Raw genomic sequence first — 23,817 nt, forward strand, 5'->3', positions numbered from 1 at the left:
TCTGTTTATCTTGATGTTGCTTATGGGCCAGTTGTGGCGATTTTTGTTTTATGTTGAGGTGTAATCCATACTGAAGGCTGTGGTCTTTGATCTTCACCCGGTAAGTGCTTCAAGTCCTCTTCACTTTCAGCAAGCAACATTGTGTCATCTGCATAACACAGGTTGTTAATGAGTCTTCCACCAATCCTGATGCCCCGTTCTCCTTCATATAGTCCAACTTCTTGAATTATTTGCTCAGCATACAGATTGAATAGGTATGGTAAAAGGATACAATCCTGATGCATATCTTTCCTGACTTTAAACCATGCAGTATCCTCTTGTTCTGTTCAAACAACTGCCTCTTGATCCATGTAGATTCCTCATGAGCACAAGCGTTCTGGAATTCCCATTCTTTGCATGTTATCCAAAATTTGGTATGATCCACACAGTCGAATGCCTTAGCATAGTCAATAAAACACAGGTAAACATCTTATTGGTGTTCTGTGCTTTCAGTCAGGATCCATCTGACATCAGCAATGATATCCCTGGTTCTACATCCTCTTCTGAATCCGGCTTGAATTTCTGGCAGTTCCTTGTCCATATACTGCTATAGCCGCTTTTGAATGATCTTCAGCAAAATTTTGCTTGCATATGATATTAATGATATTGTTTGCTAATTTCCACATTCAGTGGGATAACCTTTCTTGGGAATAGGCATAAATATGGATCTCTTCCATTCAGTTGGCCGGGTAGCTGTCTTCCAAATTTCTTGGCATAGACAAGTGAGCACTTCCAGCACTGCATCCGTTTGTTGAAACATCTCAATTGGTATTCTGTCAATTCCCAGAGCCTTGTTTTTTTGCCAATGCCTTCAGCGCAGTTTGGACTTCTTTCAGTACCATCAGTTCCTGATCATATGTTACCTCCCGAAACGGTTGAACGTCAACCAATTCTTTTTGGTATAGTGACTCTGTGTATTCCTTCCATCCTCTTTTGATGATTCCTGTGTTGTTTAATATTCTCCCTGTAGAATTCTTCAGTATTGCAACTCGAGGCTTCAATTTTTTCTTCAGTGCTTTCAGCTTGAGAAATGTTCTTCCCTTTTGGTTTTCTATCTCCAGGTCTCTACACATGTCATCATAATACAAATAACAAGAGCTAGCATTTATTTAGTGCTTACTTTATGTGCCAGGCTCAGCATTTTACATGCATTAGCTTATTTAATTCCTCACCACAATCCCATGTCAGTGTTAGTATTATCATCCTCACTTTACAGACAAGGAAACTGAGGCTGAGAAAGAGAGGTTGGGTGGCTTATCCAAGATCTCATAGCTAAGAAGTGGTGGAGTTATTTGAACCCAAATCTATGTAGAGCTATGACATGGATTGAATAATGCCCCCCCAAAATATATGTATCAATTTGGCTAGGCCATGATTCCCAGTATTGTGTGTTTGTTCACCATTTTATCATCTGATGTGATTTCCCTATGTGTTGTAAATCCTATCTCTATGCTCTTGACGGGATGGGATTAGCGGCAGTTATGTTAATGAAGCAGGACTCAATCTACAAGATTCGATTGTATTTTGAGCCAATCTCTTTTGGGATATGAAAGAGAGAAGTGAGTAGAGAGGCATGGGGACCTCATACCACCAAGAAAGCAGCTCCAGGAGCAGGGCTCATCCTTTAGACCCAAGGTGCCTGCACTGAGAAGCTCCTAGACCGGGGGAAGATTGATGACAAGGCTCTTCCTCCAGCCGACAGAGAAAGCCTTCCCCTGAAACTGGCGCCCTGAATTTGGACTTGTAGGCTACTAGACCGTAAGAGAATAAACTTCTGATTGTTAAAGCCATCCACTTGTGGTATTTCTATTACAGCAGCACTAGATGACTAAGATGTCATGGAGTGAACTGTATCACAGTGACTGAGGAGCACTATGGGCATTTAGTGAGTGAGAACCAGGAACAGTAGATACATCACTGTGTATAAATCAGAACACACAAACTAAGGACTGAAACACATTCTACGTGACATTCAAAAACCCATTTATAGTCATCTGAACTTAGGCTCTAACTTTTTTTTACAGATACATATAAAAGATTTTTGGTATTGTTTAACAGAAGCCCAGTTTTCTAGAAAAGCAAGTATAATGTAAATATACGGAGGTTCATGTTTTGTTCTGAGCTTTATAGAACTTGTTCACAATTTCAGGAGTTGACTTAAGTATCAATGCTGTTCATGGTATTTAAGTGGCCAATACAACCACACCTGTATCAGGACAGTCTGCATTTGTCCCTGTTGCATCCATGACGATTGTCCACAGGGGTGTAAGCAACTGACAACATTGTACTGGGTGTGATTGTGCTCACACATCTATATATTGAGATATACATTATTTTATTATGTATTACTTTCCTTTAAACTTCTTGATTATATAAGGTATTACATTATTTTTGATTACATGTATAAAAAAAAAGATAGGTTATATTGTAACTACAATCCTTCTATCAGAATAAAGGGTGTATTATAAAATATTTCCTATAAAAAAGGGGGTACTAGATGTGAAAGGAAAGAAAAACTATGCTGGTTGAATTATGGTTTTAGAAAAACCAAGTATTTAGAATCATGGGTTATAAAAAAATTTAAAGAGATGAAAACCAGTATTGCTAAAACATACAAATACTATAAAAAAGGACACTGTCCATTATAGAATCACTATTTCTTTTAAAATCAAATTCTGTGTGCCTACTGGCCTGCTTGTGGCCAGCACCCAAAGTAACCCGTTGCCGTTGAGTCAACTCCGGGGGATTTGAACTGCCGACCATTAGTTTAGCAATCGTAGCACTTAACCACTATGCCACCAGGGTTTCCACCCAAAGTAACAGGAGACGTTATATCTGAAGGAAAAAAAAAAAGTAAAGCTGGACTTGGGCTCCTTTCCCCAGACCGCTGATTCTCATATTAATGTACATGCAAATAAACTGATATGCTTGATAAAATTCCTAGGCCCCACCTCCAGAGAGTCTGGTTCAGTAGGTCTGGGATGGGACCCAGGGAGCTAAATTAGCAAGCAGCAGCCCCCTGAACTGTGATGCAGGTGATCTCTAGGCCGGTGCTTCTCTCTCTAATGTGCATACGAAATCTCCTGGGGGACCTTGTTACAATGAAGATTCTGTTTCAACAGGTCTGGAGTAAGGCCTGGCATTCTGTATTTCTAACAAGCTCCCAGGTGATGCTGATGCTGCTGGTACATGGACACCACACTTGGAGTAGCACATTTTTGCTTGGGGACAGAAAGATTCTTGTGCTTCACATGGGTGGGTAGAGAACTCACCTTCAACGTTCATGTACCTGTTTCTGTAAAGATGAGACGGGTATTAATATAACTGGATAGGCTTTTACTGACATTCGCATCCTAAAGATCAGAGAACTAAGTCTAGTGGATTGCAGTAGAACCTTGGGTCACCGAGGATAGTGGTGTGTTGGCTTTACCACTGAATATGGGAGTTTTCAGTCATACCACACTGAGGGATTCAAACTGGTGGATCTGAACCGCCAACCTTTCGATAGCAGCTGTAGCACTTAGCCACTACACCACCAGGGTTTCCACTGAGGGATCAGCCAACACTAAATCAATGATTCATCTCATTCTTTGCTGCAATATTAACAATGTAAGCAAAAAGTCCCAATTCAAACATGCGTCAGTGACAGAGAGGCTGTGACATCTGCTTTTCAGAGAAGAGAATCTGTCTACATCCATGTATAATCTAGACAGTAATCCAGATGTGGTCCTTACAGCACAGGGATGGAGGCCTCAGCTCAGATTCAAGTAGAAGACTATGCAGTTACTGCAAGGGGCTTGAGAATCCACGTCTACAATGTTCTTATGTACATGTACTACCATTTTCCAAATGTATGTAGATATCATTAAGAAAAATTTTAAAAACCCGAAGTGTGAATAAATTCAGATTAGTACAGGACATTGTATATTTTCTCAATTAATGGATATTAAGATAATCACCTATCACTCAGGGTCTTCACAATAATTTGACATCAAAGAGACGTCCTTATCTTCCAGAACATATGCTAGAAGTAGCTTGACATAGGGGAATTCAACACACCCCCCACTATTTGAGAGAATAAATGATACACATACATGTATATACAGGAAGCTATAAAAAAAAAAAAAATTTTTTTTTTTATGCTCAAGTTCTAAGTGACTGAATTTCTCACTCAATAAATCAAAAAAGAAAATGCTGCTGCAGAAATTAATCTCAGACATTTTAATAGATCTTATTCACTATGTACAGGAAGAAAGTAGGTGGTTGCTAGCCAGGTGAAACTGAATGACACCAAAAACCAAGGGCTGCACAAGGGCCACTAAACGTTGACTGTCTTGGCCGGCTTCGCATCCTCAGTTTCAGAAGACAGCCAGCGGTAAGTGCGATGACGACGGAGCACCTCAATGGCCTTGGCTTCCAGGGGTGTTGCCTGAATACCAAGGTCTTCTAAGCCAGGCAGGTGAGGCAATTTCATGTCTGTGAGATGAACCTTTGAATAAACAAAGAACCACAGAGAACACTGAAAATTGGCCAAAAATAATGAGTGTTATCCGACAAATATTTAAACAGTTAAACATTTAAAATTTAAAGCTGACCTGACTCCTGTGGATTTGAATCTTAGAAATTGAGGTGCTGGCATATCTAAATTTGAGTGACTTCAGACCTAAATTAAAAACTTCATTAAAATTAAACTAAGATTTTCATTTCTGTTCTCCTAAAGAAACCACTCAGCCTTTTTAATCAAAGTTTTATTACTTGAAAAACAAAGAAGACAGGAGTCAGAATTTCTAACCTAGATAAAAGAATTCCTCAGTGCCTGTTAAAAATGTTTATACAGCTGGCCCCAGAGAAGGCAACTTGGTCAACTGGAGGTCAGAAGATAGAACTGGTATGTTAAATAAAATTAGATACTGTAAACAACTTTATGGCCAAGATAGGTATACATTAAGTCTTAGTTCTACATCCTGACTCCCAAATTAAATCTTCGCTTGCTGGGATTTTTCCACTGTATTTCTACTAGTTTTTTGTAAATATGAAACTAGGTAGACACAGATTGCAGCTATAGAAGCTGTGGCTGTCAAGAGTGCAGAGATTCAAGCTTTAACTTATGTAAACGAACTTGCTATCTTAACGGCTTTCAGGGAATTCACCCAGTGAATGCCTGGGCCCTGACTCATTCCCTCTTAGCTGTATGGGTGATGTTTACATTTCAAAAGGCTTCAGATTTAGAGCTGATTTAATCTTCACTCTTTCCTAACTAAACTGTCAATTCTCCATTTCAAGGACTACAACTAGGTTTGACTCAGCCTGCAATCCATCACTAAACTCCTATATCAAGTATGTTTACACGTCTAACATTAGAAATACTGCCTTAGTCAAACTGTATCAGGAAAAAGGGATTTGTGAGGCTAGAAATTGGTGTTAAGAAAGTTTGTAGTTTAACAACCCCTTGTAAATTTCTCCTTCTTTCCCCTGCACGCTTTGATATAAAACTATTTGGCTTTGTTTACTCTTCCTGTTAAATATGCTGCTGTTCTCCCTGCAAGGGAGATCGTGCTGCATTCTTTTTGAAAGCCATGTTTCTCTATTTCACGAAATAAAGTTAATCCTTCAATAAAATTTTTGTTTTAATTTCAATTGGATTGTTGGTCTAGTGCTTTCACTAGGACACTCCCATTACTGAGACTTAACTGCTTTCAAGGAATATGTGACAGTTTTTGATTCTTGGAACTCACTAGAAGTAGAACACAGAAACCCAAAACCAAACCAAACCCACTGCTGTCGAATTGATTCTGTCTCATAGCAGCCCTACAGGACAGAGCAGAACTGCCCCTTAAGGTTTCCAAGGCTGTAAATCTTTACATAAGTGGACTGTCACATCCTTCTCCTGGGGAGCAGCTGGTGGGCTCAAACTGCAGACCTTTTGGTTAGCAGCCAAGTGCTTTAACCACTGGCACCATCAGGGCTCCTTAGAACACAGAAAGAGGGCTTAAAAAAAGAAAAGGCAAGGTCATCAAAGATCAGACCAAAGGTGCCTCGCACTATCCATGAGCACAGGACATGGGCTCTGGATGAGCCATTCCACAGATCTAAACAGAAATAAACCCCAAGGAGTACAGAGATCATCAATTACATTTGCCAGAGGTGGCTTCACAGGAGGGTTCACGAATTAAGTAGAGGCTAAAGCAGAACTTCACTGGAAAAGGACATCATGTTTGGTACAGTAGAAGGTCAGCGAAATCAAAAGAAACCCTCCATGAAATGGATTAACTTGGCAGCTGCAACAATGGGCTGATTCATACCATAAATTGTGAGGATGGCACAGGATCAGGCAATGATTTATTCTGTTATACAAGAGGCTATCATGAGTTGGAATTGACTTGTCAGCAACTAACAAGAACAAAGCAAAACTAGCTGATTCCTCAGTTCTCCCTTGTGCTTGTTCTCTAAGCATAGATTTTCTGCCTCAGTTTCTAACTACTGAAATATGAATATAGTATTTACTGTCCATTAAGATTGTTACCTTTTTATTCCAGCTATACTTAACCTGACTGACTAACGCAGGACTCATTACAGAACTAAAAAAACAAAAACCCAGGTCCCATATCATGCAAAAGTATACAAACAGAATCAATCTGCATGTACAGCAGCATCAATCCCTCACCCTCCCCACCCAAGAGTCTGCAACTTTTTTAGTACAGTGCTGTGAGGTAGTCTCCAAACCAAATTCAAAAACCATTAGCTTGTTATATCAACAAGTTCTCAGTTACGAATGTATGAGGCACATTAGTGAAGGATAAACTGAGGCATTCTGACAATTGGTCCTCCCACCAGATCTCTCACAAACATAGAGGGACACCTTAAGAATGGCCTCAGGTTTCCACACAGACCATCAGAGGGGAGGTTGACTGTGGCCCTCACATCTCATGCCTAAGGCCTATTTTCTCATCTTCTCTACACGTTAGCTTTCAGGTCACATTCAGAGGACAATGTGGATGCTTCTTGCCAGTATGAGGTCTACAGGTCTTCAAAGGTAGACACAGTATAGTATTTTTATTTTACTTTGTATCTTCCATAGAAACACTTTAACATATAGTAGGCAAATGACCGATGAGGAAGACGAGTATGGAAGATAGCAAGTAAGAAGGGAAGATCCAGAGCTTTGGGGTTCTACATGCTGTTCAGGAGAGTGGTTGAGAGAATAAGAAGGAACAGAAGCTTGGATTGGAGTGGGTACAGTGGAGGCAATTATCCACTCTACTTTTGTTAATTGAATATTTTCAACGTTATTATAATTAGAAGTTAAATAAAAAGCTAGGGAAAGGGAGAACTATCAGCATTTGTCATGTAGTTTGAGGGCTGCCCCAATAATATTTGGTGATGGTCTACCAAACCAAGAAAACCAAATCCGTTGCCGTCAAGTCGATTCCGACTCATAGAGACCCTAGAGGACAGAGTAGAACTGCCTTACAGGGATTCCAAGGAGCGCCTCATGGATTAGAACTCCCGACCTTTCGGTTAGCAGCCATAGCTCTTAACCACTACACCACCAGGGTTTCCGGTGAGACCTGTGTTATTCACTACAGTAGCCACTAACCAAATGTGGCAATTTAAGTTAATTAAAATTAAATAAAATTAAAGTTTTATTTCTACAGTAGTAAAAGCCACATTTCAGGTTGCTACTAGCTAGTGCTGGTTTGGATCTACAGTGGTAAGGAAAAGAAAGAAACTGAAGGAGATTCCTAGATCTTTGGCTTGAGTAACAGAGTAAATTGTGATATCATTAACTTAGATGAGAGAGGCTAGGAGAAAAGCAGGCTTGCAGTTCTATTTATGGACATGTTCTGTTTCCGTCACGTTGATTCTAACTCATGGCGACCTTTTGTGTAGATCAGAACTGTACTGCATAGGGTTTTCAAGACTATGACCTTTCAGAAGCAGATCAGGCCCTTCTTCTTCTGAGGTGCCTCTGGTGAGTTCAAACTGCCAATCTTTCAGTTAGTAGTCAAGCACTTAATCGTTTGTATCACCTAGGACTCCTTCAGATGATTATACGAAATGCCATCAAGTCAATTCTGACTCATAGTGACCCTACAGGACAGGGCAAAACTGCTGCATAGGGTTTCTGAGGCTGTAATCTTTATGGAAGCAGACTGCCACATCTTCTTCCTGCAGAGCAGTTGGTGGGTTCGAACCATCGACCTTTCGGTTAGCAGCCCAGCAGTTTAACCACTGCGCCACCAGAGCTCCTTCAGATGATTATAGTATATCTAAGTAGCTGGATATAAGAGTGCAAAGCTCAGGGAGAGGCAGGGTGGTAGGGTAAAAGGGGGTGATCAGGGCTGGAGATAAAACCGCAGCCATGAGCTTATAAACAGCAACTAGAGCAAGCATGGGCCTAGGGGAGGGTCATTTAGAGAATGTGTAAAGATAGAAAAGAGAGGGCTGAGGACAGGGCCCTTGGGCACATGAACATTTAGAGATTGGGAGAATGAGAAGCATGGCCTAGTGAGAGGAGGAAAAGCAAGAAAATGTAGAATGGGCCAGGATCCAGAATGAAAGACAGGCTTTCGAGAAGGACAGAACAGTCCCTCTGACAAATGCTGTCCACATGAGTAAATGAGGTTGGAGAACTGACTACTGAATTTGGCAACATGGAGATCAGAGGTGGCCTTGAAGACAGCAGTTTTAGGGGAGAGACAGGAATGAAAGCCCGACTGGAATGGGTTAAAGAGAGAATGAGGGGAAAAGCTGTCAATGGCAGGTACAGACAACTCTTTGTAAGAGTTACAACATAAAGGGGCACAAACAGAGCAGTAGCTAGAGAGAGCACAGGATGAGAAGAAGGAAAAGCTTTTTAAAAAATAAAGGAACTACTAGGGTTTGCTTGTATGCTGATGGAAATGGCCTAGCAGAGAAAGAAAAATTGAGAAGACAATGGAGGAACAACCCTGGTGTAGGCTGTGGGTAGGGGAGATTCAGTGCACAAGCAGAGTGGTTGACCTCTGCGAGGAAAAATATCAGATAAGACCATGTAAAGAATCCAGGCATGTGAGCCAGCAAACACGAAGGAATCCAATTCCATCCTTCTCTGCAGCCCTCTCCTGGCATCTGCCCAGGCGCATGTGCACCACACTCCAACTCACCCGTTCCATTTTATCCCTCGTCGTCCAGGGCTCAAACGGGCTCATCTCAAAGAGTCTTGCTATCAATCTGGAAAATGGAATAAACAAGGCACATGTGAAAAGTGTCTCCATGCCCAATATTTAATCTAGCCAATGAGAGCCATAGGAAGTGAGGCTCCAGCAGAAGTGGGAATTTTCTTTTTCAATTTTATTTTTTTAAGAAAATAACCAATCTTGGCATCTGTGTGGTTAATTCTGCTTATTAGTCCTTATTTCCTTTCAACCCAGCCCAGCCTGACTGCTGTAACATTCTCTCCACCAAAGAGACAATGAACTTTAAAGTAAAAAATAAAACCAACAACAGCAAAACAAGAGAGATTCAATAAAGTCTGTGAAATTCTATTCTAACTTAACCCATGACATTCAAATACGCTGCTATTAAGGACACAGGGCAGGGTAAGCTAAGTGGTATGCAAAATATAAAATGCAATCCCTGAGGACAAGGACCCCTAACTGAAAAAAAAAAACCTTGCCATCCAGTTGATTACAACTCATAGTGACCCTATAGGACAGGGCAGAACTGCCCCATAGGGTTTCCAAGGAGCTCCTGGTGGATTTGAACTGCCAACCTTTTGGTTAGCGGCTAAACTGAACCCTAGGGAACAAAAAAACCCAAAAAGTAAGGAGAAGGCCAAGACCTATGACTCAAAGCAGGAAGAGAATATAAAACTCAGGACAAGGGGGGTAGCCTATCTTGATCAATGCCCTCTTCTCTGCTAATGAAAACTAAGGGTTTTTTTCCTTATGGGTTATCTGAGTTACTGTCTTTTAAGTATCCTCAGGGTAGTGGGTTTTAAATTAGTATCTGAGGAACACTAGGAATTCCCTGTGATCCTCACATAGGAGTGGGTCAAGGAGATGAGGGAAGCTGCTCTTAATATCACCCATCACTACAACCAGACCAGCTCTGCATTTATCTGATTTACCCAGCGGGCCTTTACGTAAAAATTCATTGAACACAGGGCTCCACAGTTTTTTTAAAAGCTTGACAATCATTCCAACTGAGTGGCAAAAATAAATGAAAAAGGAAGCTGAAAACTGGTCAGAATTTCTTTAGCAACATATAAAGCCTCAGATTCCAGACAACCTGTTCCAATGACAGAAAACGGCAATTTACTGGGCTACTATACCTAAAATGGAAACCCTGGTAGCATAGTGGTTAAGTGCTATGGCTGTTACTCAAAAGGTCGGCAGTTTGAATCTACCAGGCGCTCTTTGGAAACCCTATGGGGGCACTTCTACTCTGTCCGATAGGGTCACTACGAGTCAGAACTGACTCGACAGCAATGGGTGATGGGTTATAGCTTAAATAAATCCCCCTCTTACAAACCTCCGACTTTGTGCTCTGGTCCTAGGTTAACGTAGCCCTTCTGGTCTCTACTTTTTAGTGTCCTCAGCGGGCAATACATGTTCTTATGCTGATGAAAATGATTCCATCTCTAACTCTCTGTTTTATGTGCATCCATGAATGTACCTCAGTGCACTCTGGCTTACACCAGACTGAAACCACCGCAGTCACTAAAATCTTATTACTAACTCCAGTGGATACATTTTGGTCCTTTACCTTATTTGACTTTTCCACAGCATTTCATTTCACAATATTAACAGAGTGCCTACTGTGTGCCGGGAACCGTTCTAGGTATTGGCGGTACAGCTGTGAGCAAAACAGCAATGCCTTCCTTTTATTTATTTATTTAATTTTGTTGTTGTTGTTGAGAATATACACAGCAAAACATACACCAATTCAATCGTTTCTACATATACAATTCAGTGACAACAATTACATTCTTTGAGTTGTGTAACCATTCTCACTCCATTTCTGAGTTGCTATCTCCCCATTAACATAAACTCCCTGCCCCCCAAGGTTCTATCAAATCTTTCAAGTTGCTATCTTAACTTTGATCCCGTATAGATAGTTCTTAAAAAGAGCACAATGCCCAAGACAGACTTTTTTTTAGTAGTTAAGCTAAGGTATTGTTTGGTTTTAAGATTTCAGGGGATAATTTTGGTTTAAGTTTATAGATCATCTTGGGCAATAGTTTCAGGGGTTCATTCAGCCCCCTTGGCTCCAGAAAGTCTAGAGTCCATGAGAATTTGAAATTCTGTTCTACATTTACCCCCTTTTGATCAGAATTCTCCTATAGAATCTTTGATCAAAATGTTCAGTAATGGTAACACCCTCCTTCTTAAAATAGCCATTCTTCCCCTTAAATCACTCCCTTCCCTGTGGTATCTAGACTTCCGAACTCTTCATTTTCCACTTCGATGTCTGATCACTCTTTTCCAGCCTCTTTAATAAGCTTCTCTTACTCTGCTGATCCTTTAAAGGGCAGTATTTATCGTGATTCTGATCTCAGCCTTCCTCTTTTACTCAGTCTATAAACACATCTACACCCCTGGCCTCAATTACCATCCGTGTGCTGACGATGTCCAAATCATTCTCTACAGCCCAGACTTGGCTCCTTGAGTTCTAGACCAGGACCTCCACCCACTGGACATCTCCAGTGTGTCACAGGTCTACCAAACTCAACATTTTTAAAACATAATACATCAGCTTCCCCAAAAATGTTCTTTCTCCTTTGTGTTCCCTGTTATCTTGTTACAGAGTACAGTGATTAAGAGCATGACTTCTAGAGCCAAGCTGCCTTAGGTGAAATCTGTGCTGATGAAGTAACATTTGGCAAGTTATTTAACCTCTTTGAGCCTCAGTTTCCTCAATTTCAAAACAAAATTCCGAGTTAACCAATCCATAAAATGAGAATAATAATAGTACTTATAGAGTTGATACAGTGAACAAATTGGACAATGCAGGTAAAGAGCCTGTAACAGTAGTTACCACTGAGGAGGTACTCAACAAATGTTAGCTATTCTGACCTTGTCTCAATAAATTGTACCTTTAGCAGAAACTTGGGCACCATTCTTGGTTCCTCCTCTCTCTCACCAAGTTAATGGCCAAGTCCTGAACCCAATCAACTTAGTATCTATCAAACAATCCATCTTTCTCTATCTCTGGTGCCATAACCTTAGTTCAGGGCTGCTACCGTTTCTTGCTGTTAGTTGGAATCAACTCAGTGGCACACAACAACACAACAACCATTTCTTGCTTAGGTTACTAAACATTGCCCCAACAGATCTCCTTAAATCCAGTCCATTTTCCACATTACTGTAAAAATGATATTTCAAAAGAATAATTCTGAGCAAGCTATTTTTCTGCTTAAAACACATCAAAGGCTCCCAGCTGCTCTTGAGACAAATTCCAAACTCTTTTACATGATTATTAGGACCTTTAGGATTTGACCTCTGCAACTCCCCCAGCACCAACTCCTGTTCACAGTATTTTCCCTCCTCTCCAGCCATGCTCAATTACTTTTAGTTCCTACACACGAAGCTTATGCACTTGCTATTCCCTTTTTCTTGAATGCTATCCCTTCCTTCATCCCCTTCACCTGGTTTAACTCCTGTCTTGGTTCAGGTTTTGGTTTAGTCCTCCCCGACTGAGCTTAATGACAATGGTCTCCTACACCACCCTGAGCTTACCCCCATTGTAGCATTTATCAAGGAGGCAGGCATTCAACAGTCAAAAAAACAAGCTTTGGAGTGAAAAAAAAAAACCTTGGTACAAACCCTGACTCAACCACTAAGATGCTTTATGACCTTGAGGAAGCCCTCTATGTCTTGGTTTCCTCATCTGTTAAATGCCAGTATCAGAGTACCTACTTCATAAAGTCACTATGAGAATTAAATGGGATCAAGTAAATAGCCTGAAAAATAGCACATGCTCAATAAATATTATCATCACACTGCATTCTAACTGATATCCCTCATTATACCATACACTTTTTGAGGGTTTACTGTAACATCTTGATTGCCTGGTACACTGCCTAAGACATAATAAAAATAGGCATTCAATAAATACGTGTCAAATAAAAGAATGAGCAAATGAATGAAGGAATGAGCTGCCATGTTGATTTATAAATCAGTCTCTGGCAAATTTGATGTGAAAGTACCCGTGACCAGAACACTGGTGTGTGACCTAATAATTACAAGATTCTGAACCTTCAAAGTGAAGAACTGAACTAAGCAGCAGAGAAACAAGATAAGGCAGTCACAAGGTCAAGTCTGAATCAGCCTGGTTCCTTTCCCCAACTACATGATCAGACTGGTTTAATAAAGAAGGTCCCCTTTCCCACCTCTGGGTAAGTGGTATAAAACAAAGGAAAAAAAAATTGCTCCTTTATACAATCTCCCAAGCAAGACACTTCTCCAAGTTACAACTCAGTGGGTTCTAAACGGAGAATTCAAAGAACTGCAGATTTAGCCTCCTACTACATATGACTGATTAAATCTCAAAATGCACATTGATTTTTGTCTACGCTACTATACTTCCCTTTCTACTGGTTGTTCTCCAGCCTAACCTCCTAACACCAGGAGCACTTCCTATTAGAGAGTCGGATATTGGCCTTTCACCGGAACAAATATATTCCCCAGAACCCTAAGTGAGGACATTAGGGAGAAGTGTATCAAATTAGCTCTCTTCTACAAGGTACACAAAGAAGCACTTCACTTACTGATAGGTAAAACGTGGCAAGGGGTATGGGAAGAAGGATCTATGAGTCACAGCGAAGACATACTGCACCAGGTCCAAGAGGAGGTATCGATTTGGCCTACAAAAGGAAAACATGTAACTTCAAATGATTTGCTCCTTACATATTTTCTTTTTAATTTAACAAAACAACATTTGAAACACATATGCACTGTAGTAAATATGGAATAGCAAAAAGAAAAATTACCCATAATCCGGCCAGCCAAAGATAAATATGTTTAATATGTAACCTTCCCATTCCCTTGCAAATGCATTTTTTTGTTTTCATAAATACAAGATTATACATCTTTTTCATTTAGCATACATCACAATCACCTTTATATGTCATTAAATATTCCATTGCATGTTTAATGGTTGCACATATTCCATTGCCTATAATCATAAATTATTTTACCAATTCCCAGTTTTGGGATATTTAAGCTATTAAAATTTTTTTTCTTTTGTAAAAGAATACTTTAATGAGCATTTTTATAGTAAATATACCTATCCATGATTGTACACTTAGGATACACTTCTAGACATGGCATTGGATCAGAACACATTCTGAAATTTTAAGGCTCTTAACAAATACTTCCAAACTGTCTTCTACAAAGGTTATATCATTGAACATAAAATGCTGTTAGGCATACCCTTCGCCAAAATGAGCTTCATCGTAAAAAATAAACAATTTTGCCCATTTGCTAAGTGAAAAAGGTACCTCAAGGTTTTAATTAGCATTTCTTTAACACTAGAGCTTTTTTTTTTCTTTTTCTTTTTTTGCCATTTATAGCTTCTTTCTTCTCTTTCTCCCTGGGGTCTCTTTCTCCAACAATGACTGGTAAGAATTCTTTATATTTTAATAATATAATTAGAAATATCTTTTATATTTTTGTATGTTGCCTTTTAATGTTGCTTACAGTGTTTTGTGGCATTGTACAAATTTAAACATTTTATTTAATCAAATTATCAATTTCTATTCTTTTATGGTTTGGTTTTGTATTTAGGGAATTCTGCTACAATCACCAGTGACATAAGTCCTACACATTTTGGTCTAACGCTTTTAAGGTTTTTTTTAAAACAGAAAATACATTCCTAGTGGAAGTTATTTTGCATATAAGGTAAAGATATAATTATCTCCAAATGGCTAGCCAATTGCCTCGACACCTTTTACTAAATAATCTACCCTTCCTGTGTAATTTGAAATGTCACCTTTATTATATACATACTATATTTTTACATATATGTGGGTCTCCTTCAGGACTTTCTGTTCTAGTCCATTGATGTGAATACTTTTGTATCTGTACAACATAGTTTTAATTAATCAATTATCATTGCATTACAATGTATTTTAATATCTCTTCACCCATTTTTCTAATCCTTTTGCCTGAGGAAGTTGGGGGTAGCTGAGAGATGAATGAAGTTAATTCAGTGAGAACATCATTCTGATATATTTAATTAAAAAAAAGAAAATGTCAGCTAAAGGAAGTATCAGACAAAGCCCCTGAATGGCTTCCTTCAAATTCCAGAGTGACTTGTAAGGGTCAATGCAGGGCATATAATACAAAGAACAACTTGTAATCTTTACTGTGACATGCAATACTGACATCATGGGTAAACTAATTATACAAAATTATCTTGGCTCTTCCACTGTTCTAAAGCACTTTGTGTTGCATTAACTGCGACTCAAGAGAAGATTTGTGTCCTCCTCAGCTTCGATTGCATGGTTCAGCATTATAAGCATGCCTTTGGAAATATCCTCAGCAAAATCTTGTCCCTCACCTGCCTCTTCACTATATTTGTCCAACAAAACTCCTCCTGTAAAAACTGAAATGTCTGCCTTCCACCCAAGGCAATCTCATGACTTGCACTCTGTAACTGACCTCTCATTTAACGATTTTGTTCCTTTGTTTTTTTCCTTACAACCTGAATCTTCAACTGCTTCCTCTCTCCTGGGTCATTCTTAACAATTTTAAATGTGCTCTACTATCTCCCTAATCCAAGGGAGGCCTCCCCTGGTAGCACATTCATTCAAGTATCTGCCTTCTCTGTACGTGAACCCCCAGCAAGACAAAGTTGTAGAGAAAAAACAACTGGGCTGACTGCACCTTATTTTTGATCACTAACTTCAAACGGATACTCAATTCTGCTTTGCAATTCTACTCTGCTCTCCTGGGAAGTACTCCTTCCTGTTCTCCCAGGGAATAGTTCATATTTTTTCTTCCATCCTCAAAATTTCCATACATGTCTCTGGCCCACCCCATGTTGCCTTTTAGCTGGTGATCTCACATTTCAATGAGAAAAGATACTCCCTTAAATTCCTATAACCAAATCTACCACCCTATCTGCATCTGCATCCGCCTCTGATTTCTTCTCCCTGTAAAGATGAAGTGTTTGCCTTCCATCCAGGCCAATATCATGGCTTGCACGCTCTAACCAATCTTTCTCAATTACTGAAGTACTTTGCTTCTGTTTTGTTTTGTTTTGTTTCCCCCTTACCTCCTGAATCTTCAACTGCTGCCTCTCTCCTGGATCATTCTCATTCATCATAAACATGCTCTACTATCTTCCCAATTCAAGGCAGAACTCCCTTGGCAGCACGTTCATCTTCAATTACCATCTCTTTACCCCTTTCCCCTGCTCCCTTTGGCAGCAAAACTCTCCAAAGAGTTGCCTACCTATGGTCTCCACTTCCTCTCCTGCCACCCAAATTTCAACCCAGTCTGCCCTGTGTCCCATTGCCCCAGTGCAACTGTTCATTAAGGTTACTACTCATCTCCATGCTGCCACTCACTCAACCTTTCAACAGCATCCAACATAGTTGCCAACTTCCTCCTTGAAACAGTCTACTCTCTCTGCTCTCCTGAGGACGTCCCATTCCCTGGTTTTCTTTCCAATTCACTGACCTTTCCTTTTTTTTTTAATTTATTTTATATTATTTTGCTTGATTGTTACTTGTGTGTTTGGCCATTAGTCTATAAGCTCTATAAAGGCAGGAACCTTGTCCATCCTATTCGCTCTCGTGGTATACCTTACATACTGTAAAATTCACTCATCTTTAGTGTACAATTAAGTGATTAGTAAACTTACTGAGTTGTACAATCACCACTATAATCTAGCTTTAGAATATTTACCATCACCCCATTAAGATCCCTCATGCCCATTTACAGTTAATCCTTGTTCCCAACCTCAGCCTTGCAAAATAAACTCGTTGCTGCCGAGTCAATTCCAACTCATAGCTACCCTACAGGACAGGGCAGAACTGCCCCACAGGGTTTCCAAGGAGCAGCTGGTGGATTCAAACTGCTGGCCTTTAGGTTCGAAGACAAGCTGTTAACCACTGCACCACCAGGGCTCCACCTCAGCCTTAAAAAAAAAAAAACCAACCCGCCTCAGCCTCAGGCAACCACAAATCTACTTTCTATCTCTAGAGATTTGCCTTTTATAGATTCTCATGTAAATGCAATCTTTTGTGTTTGATTTCTTTCACTTACCATGTTTTTAAGGTTCATCCATGTTGTTACATGTGTCAGTACTGCATTCCTTTTTCTTGTTGAATAGTATTCCACTGTATGGGTATACCATATTTTATTTATCCATTCATCAGCAATGGACATTAGGAATGTTTCCAATTTGGGGCTATTATGATAATGATGCTATGAACATTCACGTTTAAGTCTTAGTGTGGACATATGTCCTCTTGGGTAAATACCTAGGAGTGTAATTACTGACCTGAATGGTGAATTTAAGGAGCGCTGGTGGTGCAGTGATTAAATGGTTGGTTGCTAAACGAAAGGTCAGCAGTTCAAACCCACCATCCGCTCCATGTGAGAAAGATGTGGCAGTCTGCTTCCTTAAGGATCACAGCCTTAGAAATCCTATGGGGCAATTCTACTCTGTCCTATAGGGTAGCTATGAATCAGAATCAACTCGAAGGCAACAGGTTTGGTTTTATGGTCAATTTACTAACTTTTTAAGAAACTGCTGAACTGTTTTCTAAAGTGGTGGTACCACTTTACAACCCCAGCAGCAATGTATGAGAGTGCCTGTTTTTCCACATCTTTGCCCGCACTGGTTACTATCTATCTGTGAAGTGTATCTCATTGTGATTTTGATTTGCATTCCCCTAATAACTAACGATGCTGAGCATTTTTCATGTGTTTTCTACCAGTTACCAGTCGCCATCAAATTGACTCTGACTCATAGTGGCCTCATGTGTGTCAGAGTAGAACTGTGCTCCATGGGGTTTTCAATGGCTGATTTTTTGGAAATAGACTGCCAGGCCTTTCTTCTCAGTTGACAGCTGAGCACATTAACAGTTTTCATCACCCAGGGACTCCACATGTTTTCTAGCCACCAGTATATTGTTTCTGGTAAAATATCTACCCAAATCTTTTGCCCATTTTTAAACTGGGTTGTTCTGTCTTATTATTGAGTTTTAATAGTTCTTTGTATATTCTGGATACAAGTTCTTTATCAGTGTACATATTGTCTCCCAGTCTCCGGCTTGTCTTTTCACTTTCTTGACAGTGTCTTCTGAAGCAAAGTTTTTAACTTTGATTAAGTCCAATTTATTAATTTTTTTCTTTTATGGACTGTGCTTTTGATGTTGTAGCTAAATAATTTTTGCTTAACCCAAGGGTCTAGATGATGTTCTCATATAGTCCTTCTAAAAGTTTTACAGTTTTAACTCTTACATTAAGATTGGTTTTATGTTGAGTTAATTTTTGTATATGGTATGTGGTAAAGGTCTAAGTCCACCTTTTCGCAAGTAGATATCTGAGCACCATTTGTTGAAAAGCCTATCCATTCCCCCACTGAAGTGTCAAAACTCAGCTGGCAAAAGGTAAGGGTTTATGTCTGGACTCTCAATTCTGTTTAATTGATCTAATGTCTATTTTTATGCCAGTAACACACCATCTTAATAAATGTAGCTTTACAGTAAGTTTTAAAATCAGGAAGTTTAAGTCCTCCAGCTTTACTCTGCTTTTTCAAAATAGTCTTGGCTATTCTGGGTCTGCAAAGCATTATCACATAAATGCAGAATCAATTTATCAATTAATGCAAAAAAAAAAAAAGCCTACTGGGAATTTAATAAAGTTGCGCTGAATCTATAGATCAATTTGGGGAGACTTGCCATCTTAACAATATTGACTTTTTCAATCCATGAACATTTTCTCCTTTAATTCCCCTCAGCAATGTTATGTAATTTTTAGTGTACAGGTTTTGTAGTTCTTTAAATTTATTCCTAAGTATTTTATTCTTTGTGAGGCTATTGTCAATAAAATTTCTTTCTTAATTTCAACCTCAGATTGTTCATTGCTAGCATATAGAAATTGATTTTTACATACTGATCTTGTATGTTGTGACCTTAATGCTTGTTAGTTCTAATAGTATTTTGGGTGTCAACACGTATTTAATGAATAAATGACACAGAGAATGGACCAATATCATATAATAACTACAAAAAACCTAGGAGCAAAATTAAGGTCATCTGCCTCTGCTTTAGCCTCAAGGTATAGGAGAAATAAGCTTTTCCCTGGGGCTGAAGAGACAAAAAAGAATGAATGGGCAATCCACAATCTCACAAGGAAAAATGTCTATACTGCCACCTCCAGTCCTACTTTTCCCATCACTGTGCCAAACAAGAATGACTTACTGGAGCCTGGCAAAGAGACTAGAGTGGCTAGGCAAAGGTAAAAGCGAAAATGGCTAACTTATTCCAAAGCCATTTCTACTGAGTACTAATCAAGCTAAGTTCATAAAGCCATCTGACTCATGAATTCCTTGAAGTCCTTGTCTAAGTACCTTTTAACAAGACCCTGATGTCTTTTGAGTCTAACGTTTTATAGAACATCATGATGAACATATTTATGACTAGTTTTCCTATAATATATAACCAATACCATGCTAATATACCAAAATGAGAACCCAAAAGGAGACATAAATCTTGCCATCAGCTAGTTGACATGGAAAAACAATAGAGTTTTTTGCACTGAAAAACACATTTAGTAAACTCAATTAATAGTAACAATGAACTATAGTTCAATAATGTATGGATTATTAATCCTGGGACTATATGCTACCAGAATACATACTATATTCTATATATACCGCTTTCTAGCTTATAGAGAAAAGTGTGTTTTTCTGTAGAAACAAGTATTTTTTAGGAATTAGGCTACCACTTAATTTTTTAATTATATCCTCACCTTTCATAGGACATCAGGTGTCATTAAGCTTGTTTCACAGAATAACAGGCTTCTAGATCAATTACTAGGTGAATTTGGTACCTCTCAATTTGGCAGACTGGGTCGTAGTTTTCGACTTTAATTCAACAAAAAGGTTCTAAACGTAGTTGTGAAATGATGTAATAATTTCAGATACATCACAAAATTTAACGGTGCCCCAGTTTCTCTGACAGTAAATTTCAACAAAGAGAGTCCATAACAAATGATCTGTCCAACACAGCACTAGTATAACCAAAAAAATCAAACCCACTGCCGTCGAGTCGATTCCGACTCACAGGGACCCTATAGGACAGAGTAGAACTGTCCCATAGAGTTTCCAAGAAGCGCCTAGTGGATTTGAACTGCCGACCTCTTGGTTAGCAGCTATAGCACTTAACCACTACGCCACGTCCAGCACTAGTATACTGTACCCTAAACCAGGGACACGGTAATACCCTATCAGAATTGACTTGGTTTTGCAAGCAATTTCTCTCTTAAAAGTGTGTTGTTTGGGATTTTAGAATTTACAGCAACACCCTCGTATATAATCAAAAAAGCACATACTGGGGCAGGATAAAACCACCCTTGGGGATCACTGGACTGAGTAAGTGTATATAATAGTCTAGGGCAGTAGTCCTCAACTTTGGTGACAGAGATTCTCAATTTCTCTCAAATTCTGATTTAATGTAAGCATTCAGGAGATTCTGATACCGGTGGCCTTTGAATAGCTCTTTGAGACACACTGGCCTCAGAGCTAGGGGAGAAAGGTTTCTAGAATAAACACAATGGAAGAAAGACATTGTAAAATGCAACAAATAAATCTGTTAGTAACTTGTTTAGAAATTATGGCTGTCAACCATTATGATTCTTTCACTGTAACAGGTAGCACAATTTTAAAGTCAAACTCTAGGCACCTACCCAGTGAAGGCAAAGGTTTTCCCACAGGCATCTGGATCTTTAATTGCATTAACAATTCCTTTGGCTACATCTACAACCTATAAGAAATTATAACACGTGTTTAAGTCATTGCTGAAAGACAGAATGGAACAGAGGAAAAAAAGAAGGGGAGGAGGGTTGAAAGAGGGAGGGATGTAAGACACACCAATCACAAAAAAAAAGAGAGGTAGAATTAAAATAATGGCATTTTCTGTCTCTAGAAAGCTTCTTAAAGAACCTGTCTTCTACTGGGGAGGCCAGCACAACTTGTACAAGACAACATCATGGAAGCTCCATAGACACGTCCAAACTTCCTGAGGGACCAGATTGCTGGGCTGAGGGCTGCAGGGACCATGGTCTTGGGGAACATCTAGCTCAACTGGCATAACACAGTTTATAAGGAAAATGTTCTACACTCTACTTTGGTGAGTAGCGTCTGGGGTCTTAAAAGCCTGTGAGCAGCCATCTAGGATACTCCACTGATCTCACCCCTCTGGAAGCAAGGAAGAATGAAGAAAACTAAACATACAAGGGAAAGATTAGTCCAGAAGACTAACGGACCACATCTACCACTGTCTCCACCAGGCTGAGCCCAGCACAACTAGGTGGTGCTCGGCTACCACCACTGACTGCTCTGACGGGAATCACAGTAGAGGGTCCCAGACAGAGCTGATGAAAAATGTAGAACAAAATTCTAACTCAAAAAGAAAGACGAGGCTTTCTGGCCTGTCTGAAGAAATCCTGAGAGTATGGCCCCTGGATACCCTTTCAGCTCAGTAATGAAGTCACTCCTTAGGTTCACCCTTCGGCCAAAAGACAGGCCCAAAAAACAAGACGAGATGAAAGGGGCACATCAGGGGCAAGGAGTAGAAGGCAGGAGGGGACAGAAAGCTGGTAATAGGGAACCCAAGGTTGAGAAGGGACAATATTGACACGTTGTGGGGTTGTTAACCAATGTCATAAAACAATATGTGTACTAACTGCGTAATGAGAGACTAGTTTGTTCTGTAAACCTTCATCTAAAGTACAATAAAAAAAGTAAAAAAAAAAAAAAAAAAAAAAAAAACCTGTCTTCTCAACAGCTCAAATAATCTCCACATTGGAAGGCTCACCTAAATACTTTGTCTAGTCAGAATGTGTTTATCTTCAGATGGCTGCCAAGGCCTTTCTGATCTGCCCCTGCCCACCAACTCTCCAATCTCATCTCTTACCACTCTTCCCAACACTTTTACTAAGCCATCACAGACTATGAGGCTGAACTACACGGAATTCTTAATACTCTATTCTGACCTTGAAAAACGGAAATTTTATATGGTTTAGTGCAGTGGTCCTCAATAGGGGGTGGTCTTCATCCCCAAGGGCCATTTGGCAATGTCTGGAAACATTTTTAGTCATCACAACTTGAGGGGGGCGGAATGCTTCTACTATCTAGTGGGTAAAAACTATGGATGATTCTAAACATCCTACAACAGCTCCCCACAACAGAAATTACCTGGCCCAAACTTCCAACAGTGCCACCCTGGTTGAGAAACCCTGGTTCAACTTAATATGAAACTCAATCTTATCTCTCAGCGCTGGGACCCTGTACATACTGTTCCCTATGCATGGACTGTTCTTCCCTAATTCCCTTCATCTGACTTACTGCTAGTCATCTTTAAAGTCTTACCTTGGATGTCACTTCTTCTAGAAGACCTCTCCTGATCCCTATGTCTGGACTAAGTGTCTTTCTGATATGATTACACAAAACCTTCTCTCTACTACATCACTTATCACATTGTACAAAAATCACTTTACTTCCCTGCCTGTACCTGAGATCAACTTGAGGACAGCAGCCTCTGTCTGTCTAGTTAGTATCTGTATCCCAAATGACATATACAGTGCCTGGCACATTAAGGGTTCACATTAAGCGTTCAATAAATTTTTCTTAAACAAATGACTGAATGAAGACACAAAGAAGACATGTACCTCTTAGTTAAACTGAGAAGCCCCAGGTGACGTAAACTGACAAGCAAATGATGGAGTTACTGGATTGGAATGAAGCCAGAAAACCAACTGCCTGAATCTGAACTCAGCTGATGCCCCTTTCCAAGGCCCTTCACTCAGTGTACTTACATATACTGGTTGTTTCTCTGCCCGTAGGCCCAAGAAAACAAGAGGCATACCACCAAACCAGCGACCACCTGTAAGAAGAAAGAATGAGAACTCTTCTTAGAAGGCCTATGCTACTACAGGACCTATAGACTCCAGCTTAGTATAATAATTTTGCATAACAGAAATAATGAAATAAACTGTAGTTGATTCTAAGGAAGGTAAACATAAGCGGCCATTTGTTTTTCAGACAATAAACATGGAAAGCAAAAAAAAAATTAAGAAGAAAGAGAGCAAGGCAAAGAGGTCAAATGATTTGGCTTCTTCTACTCTCTGAGGCTAAATGGATGGTCGCTCCCAATACTAAACTCCAGCCACACCCCTTCTAAGGAGGAACGCAGGAATCAACAGATTACTGATTAAAAAAAAACCGTCGCCACTGAGCCGATTGCAACTCAAGGCAATTCCATGTTTGTCAGAGCATATGCTACCAATCGGCTATTTCCAGGTTACCAGTTGACTCCAACTCATTGTCGCCCCACGTGTGTCAGTGTAAAACTCTGCCCCACCGGGTTTTAAATGCCCGATTTCTTTGGAAGTAGATCACTAGTCCTTTCTTTTGAGGCACCTCTAGGTGGACTTGAACCTTCATTATATCAAAAAGAATTAGTCGATATTCAACCATTTCAAGAGGTGGCATATGCTCAGGAACCGATGGTACTGAAGGAAGAAGTCCAAGCTGCTCTGAAGGCATTGGCGAAAA

General features: G+C 39.7%; 1 protein-coding gene across 1 annotated transcript in view; it reads right to left on the bottom strand.

Annotated features, from left to right (window-relative positions):
- Window positions 1-1,998: 1,998 nt before the first annotated feature.
- Window positions 1,999-23,817, bottom strand: part of NDUFA9 (NADH:ubiquinone oxidoreductase subunit A9) — a 41,443-nt gene continuing 19,624 nt past the window's right edge. The window contains exons 7-11 of the mRNA XM_003410633.4: window positions 23,079-23,146; window positions 20,949-21,025; window positions 13,793-13,888; window positions 9,186-9,252; window positions 1,999-4,528 (exon numbers count right to left, since the gene is read on the bottom strand). Coding sequence (XP_003410681.1) covers window positions 4,358-4,528; window positions 9,186-9,252; window positions 13,793-13,888; window positions 20,949-21,025; window positions 23,079-23,146 — 479 coding nt within the window. The 3' untranslated portion in view covers window positions 1,999-4,357. The remainder of the gene's footprint in view (window positions 4,529-9,185; window positions 9,253-13,792; window positions 13,889-20,948; window positions 21,026-23,078; window positions 23,147-23,817) is intronic.

This window comes from Loxodonta africana, chromosome 4 (assembly GCF_030014295.1).
Source record: "Loxodonta africana isolate mLoxAfr1 chromosome 4, mLoxAfr1.hap2, whole genome shotgun sequence".
NCBI classification, from domain to species: Eukaryota; Metazoa; Chordata; class Mammalia; order Proboscidea; family Elephantidae; genus Loxodonta; species Loxodonta africana.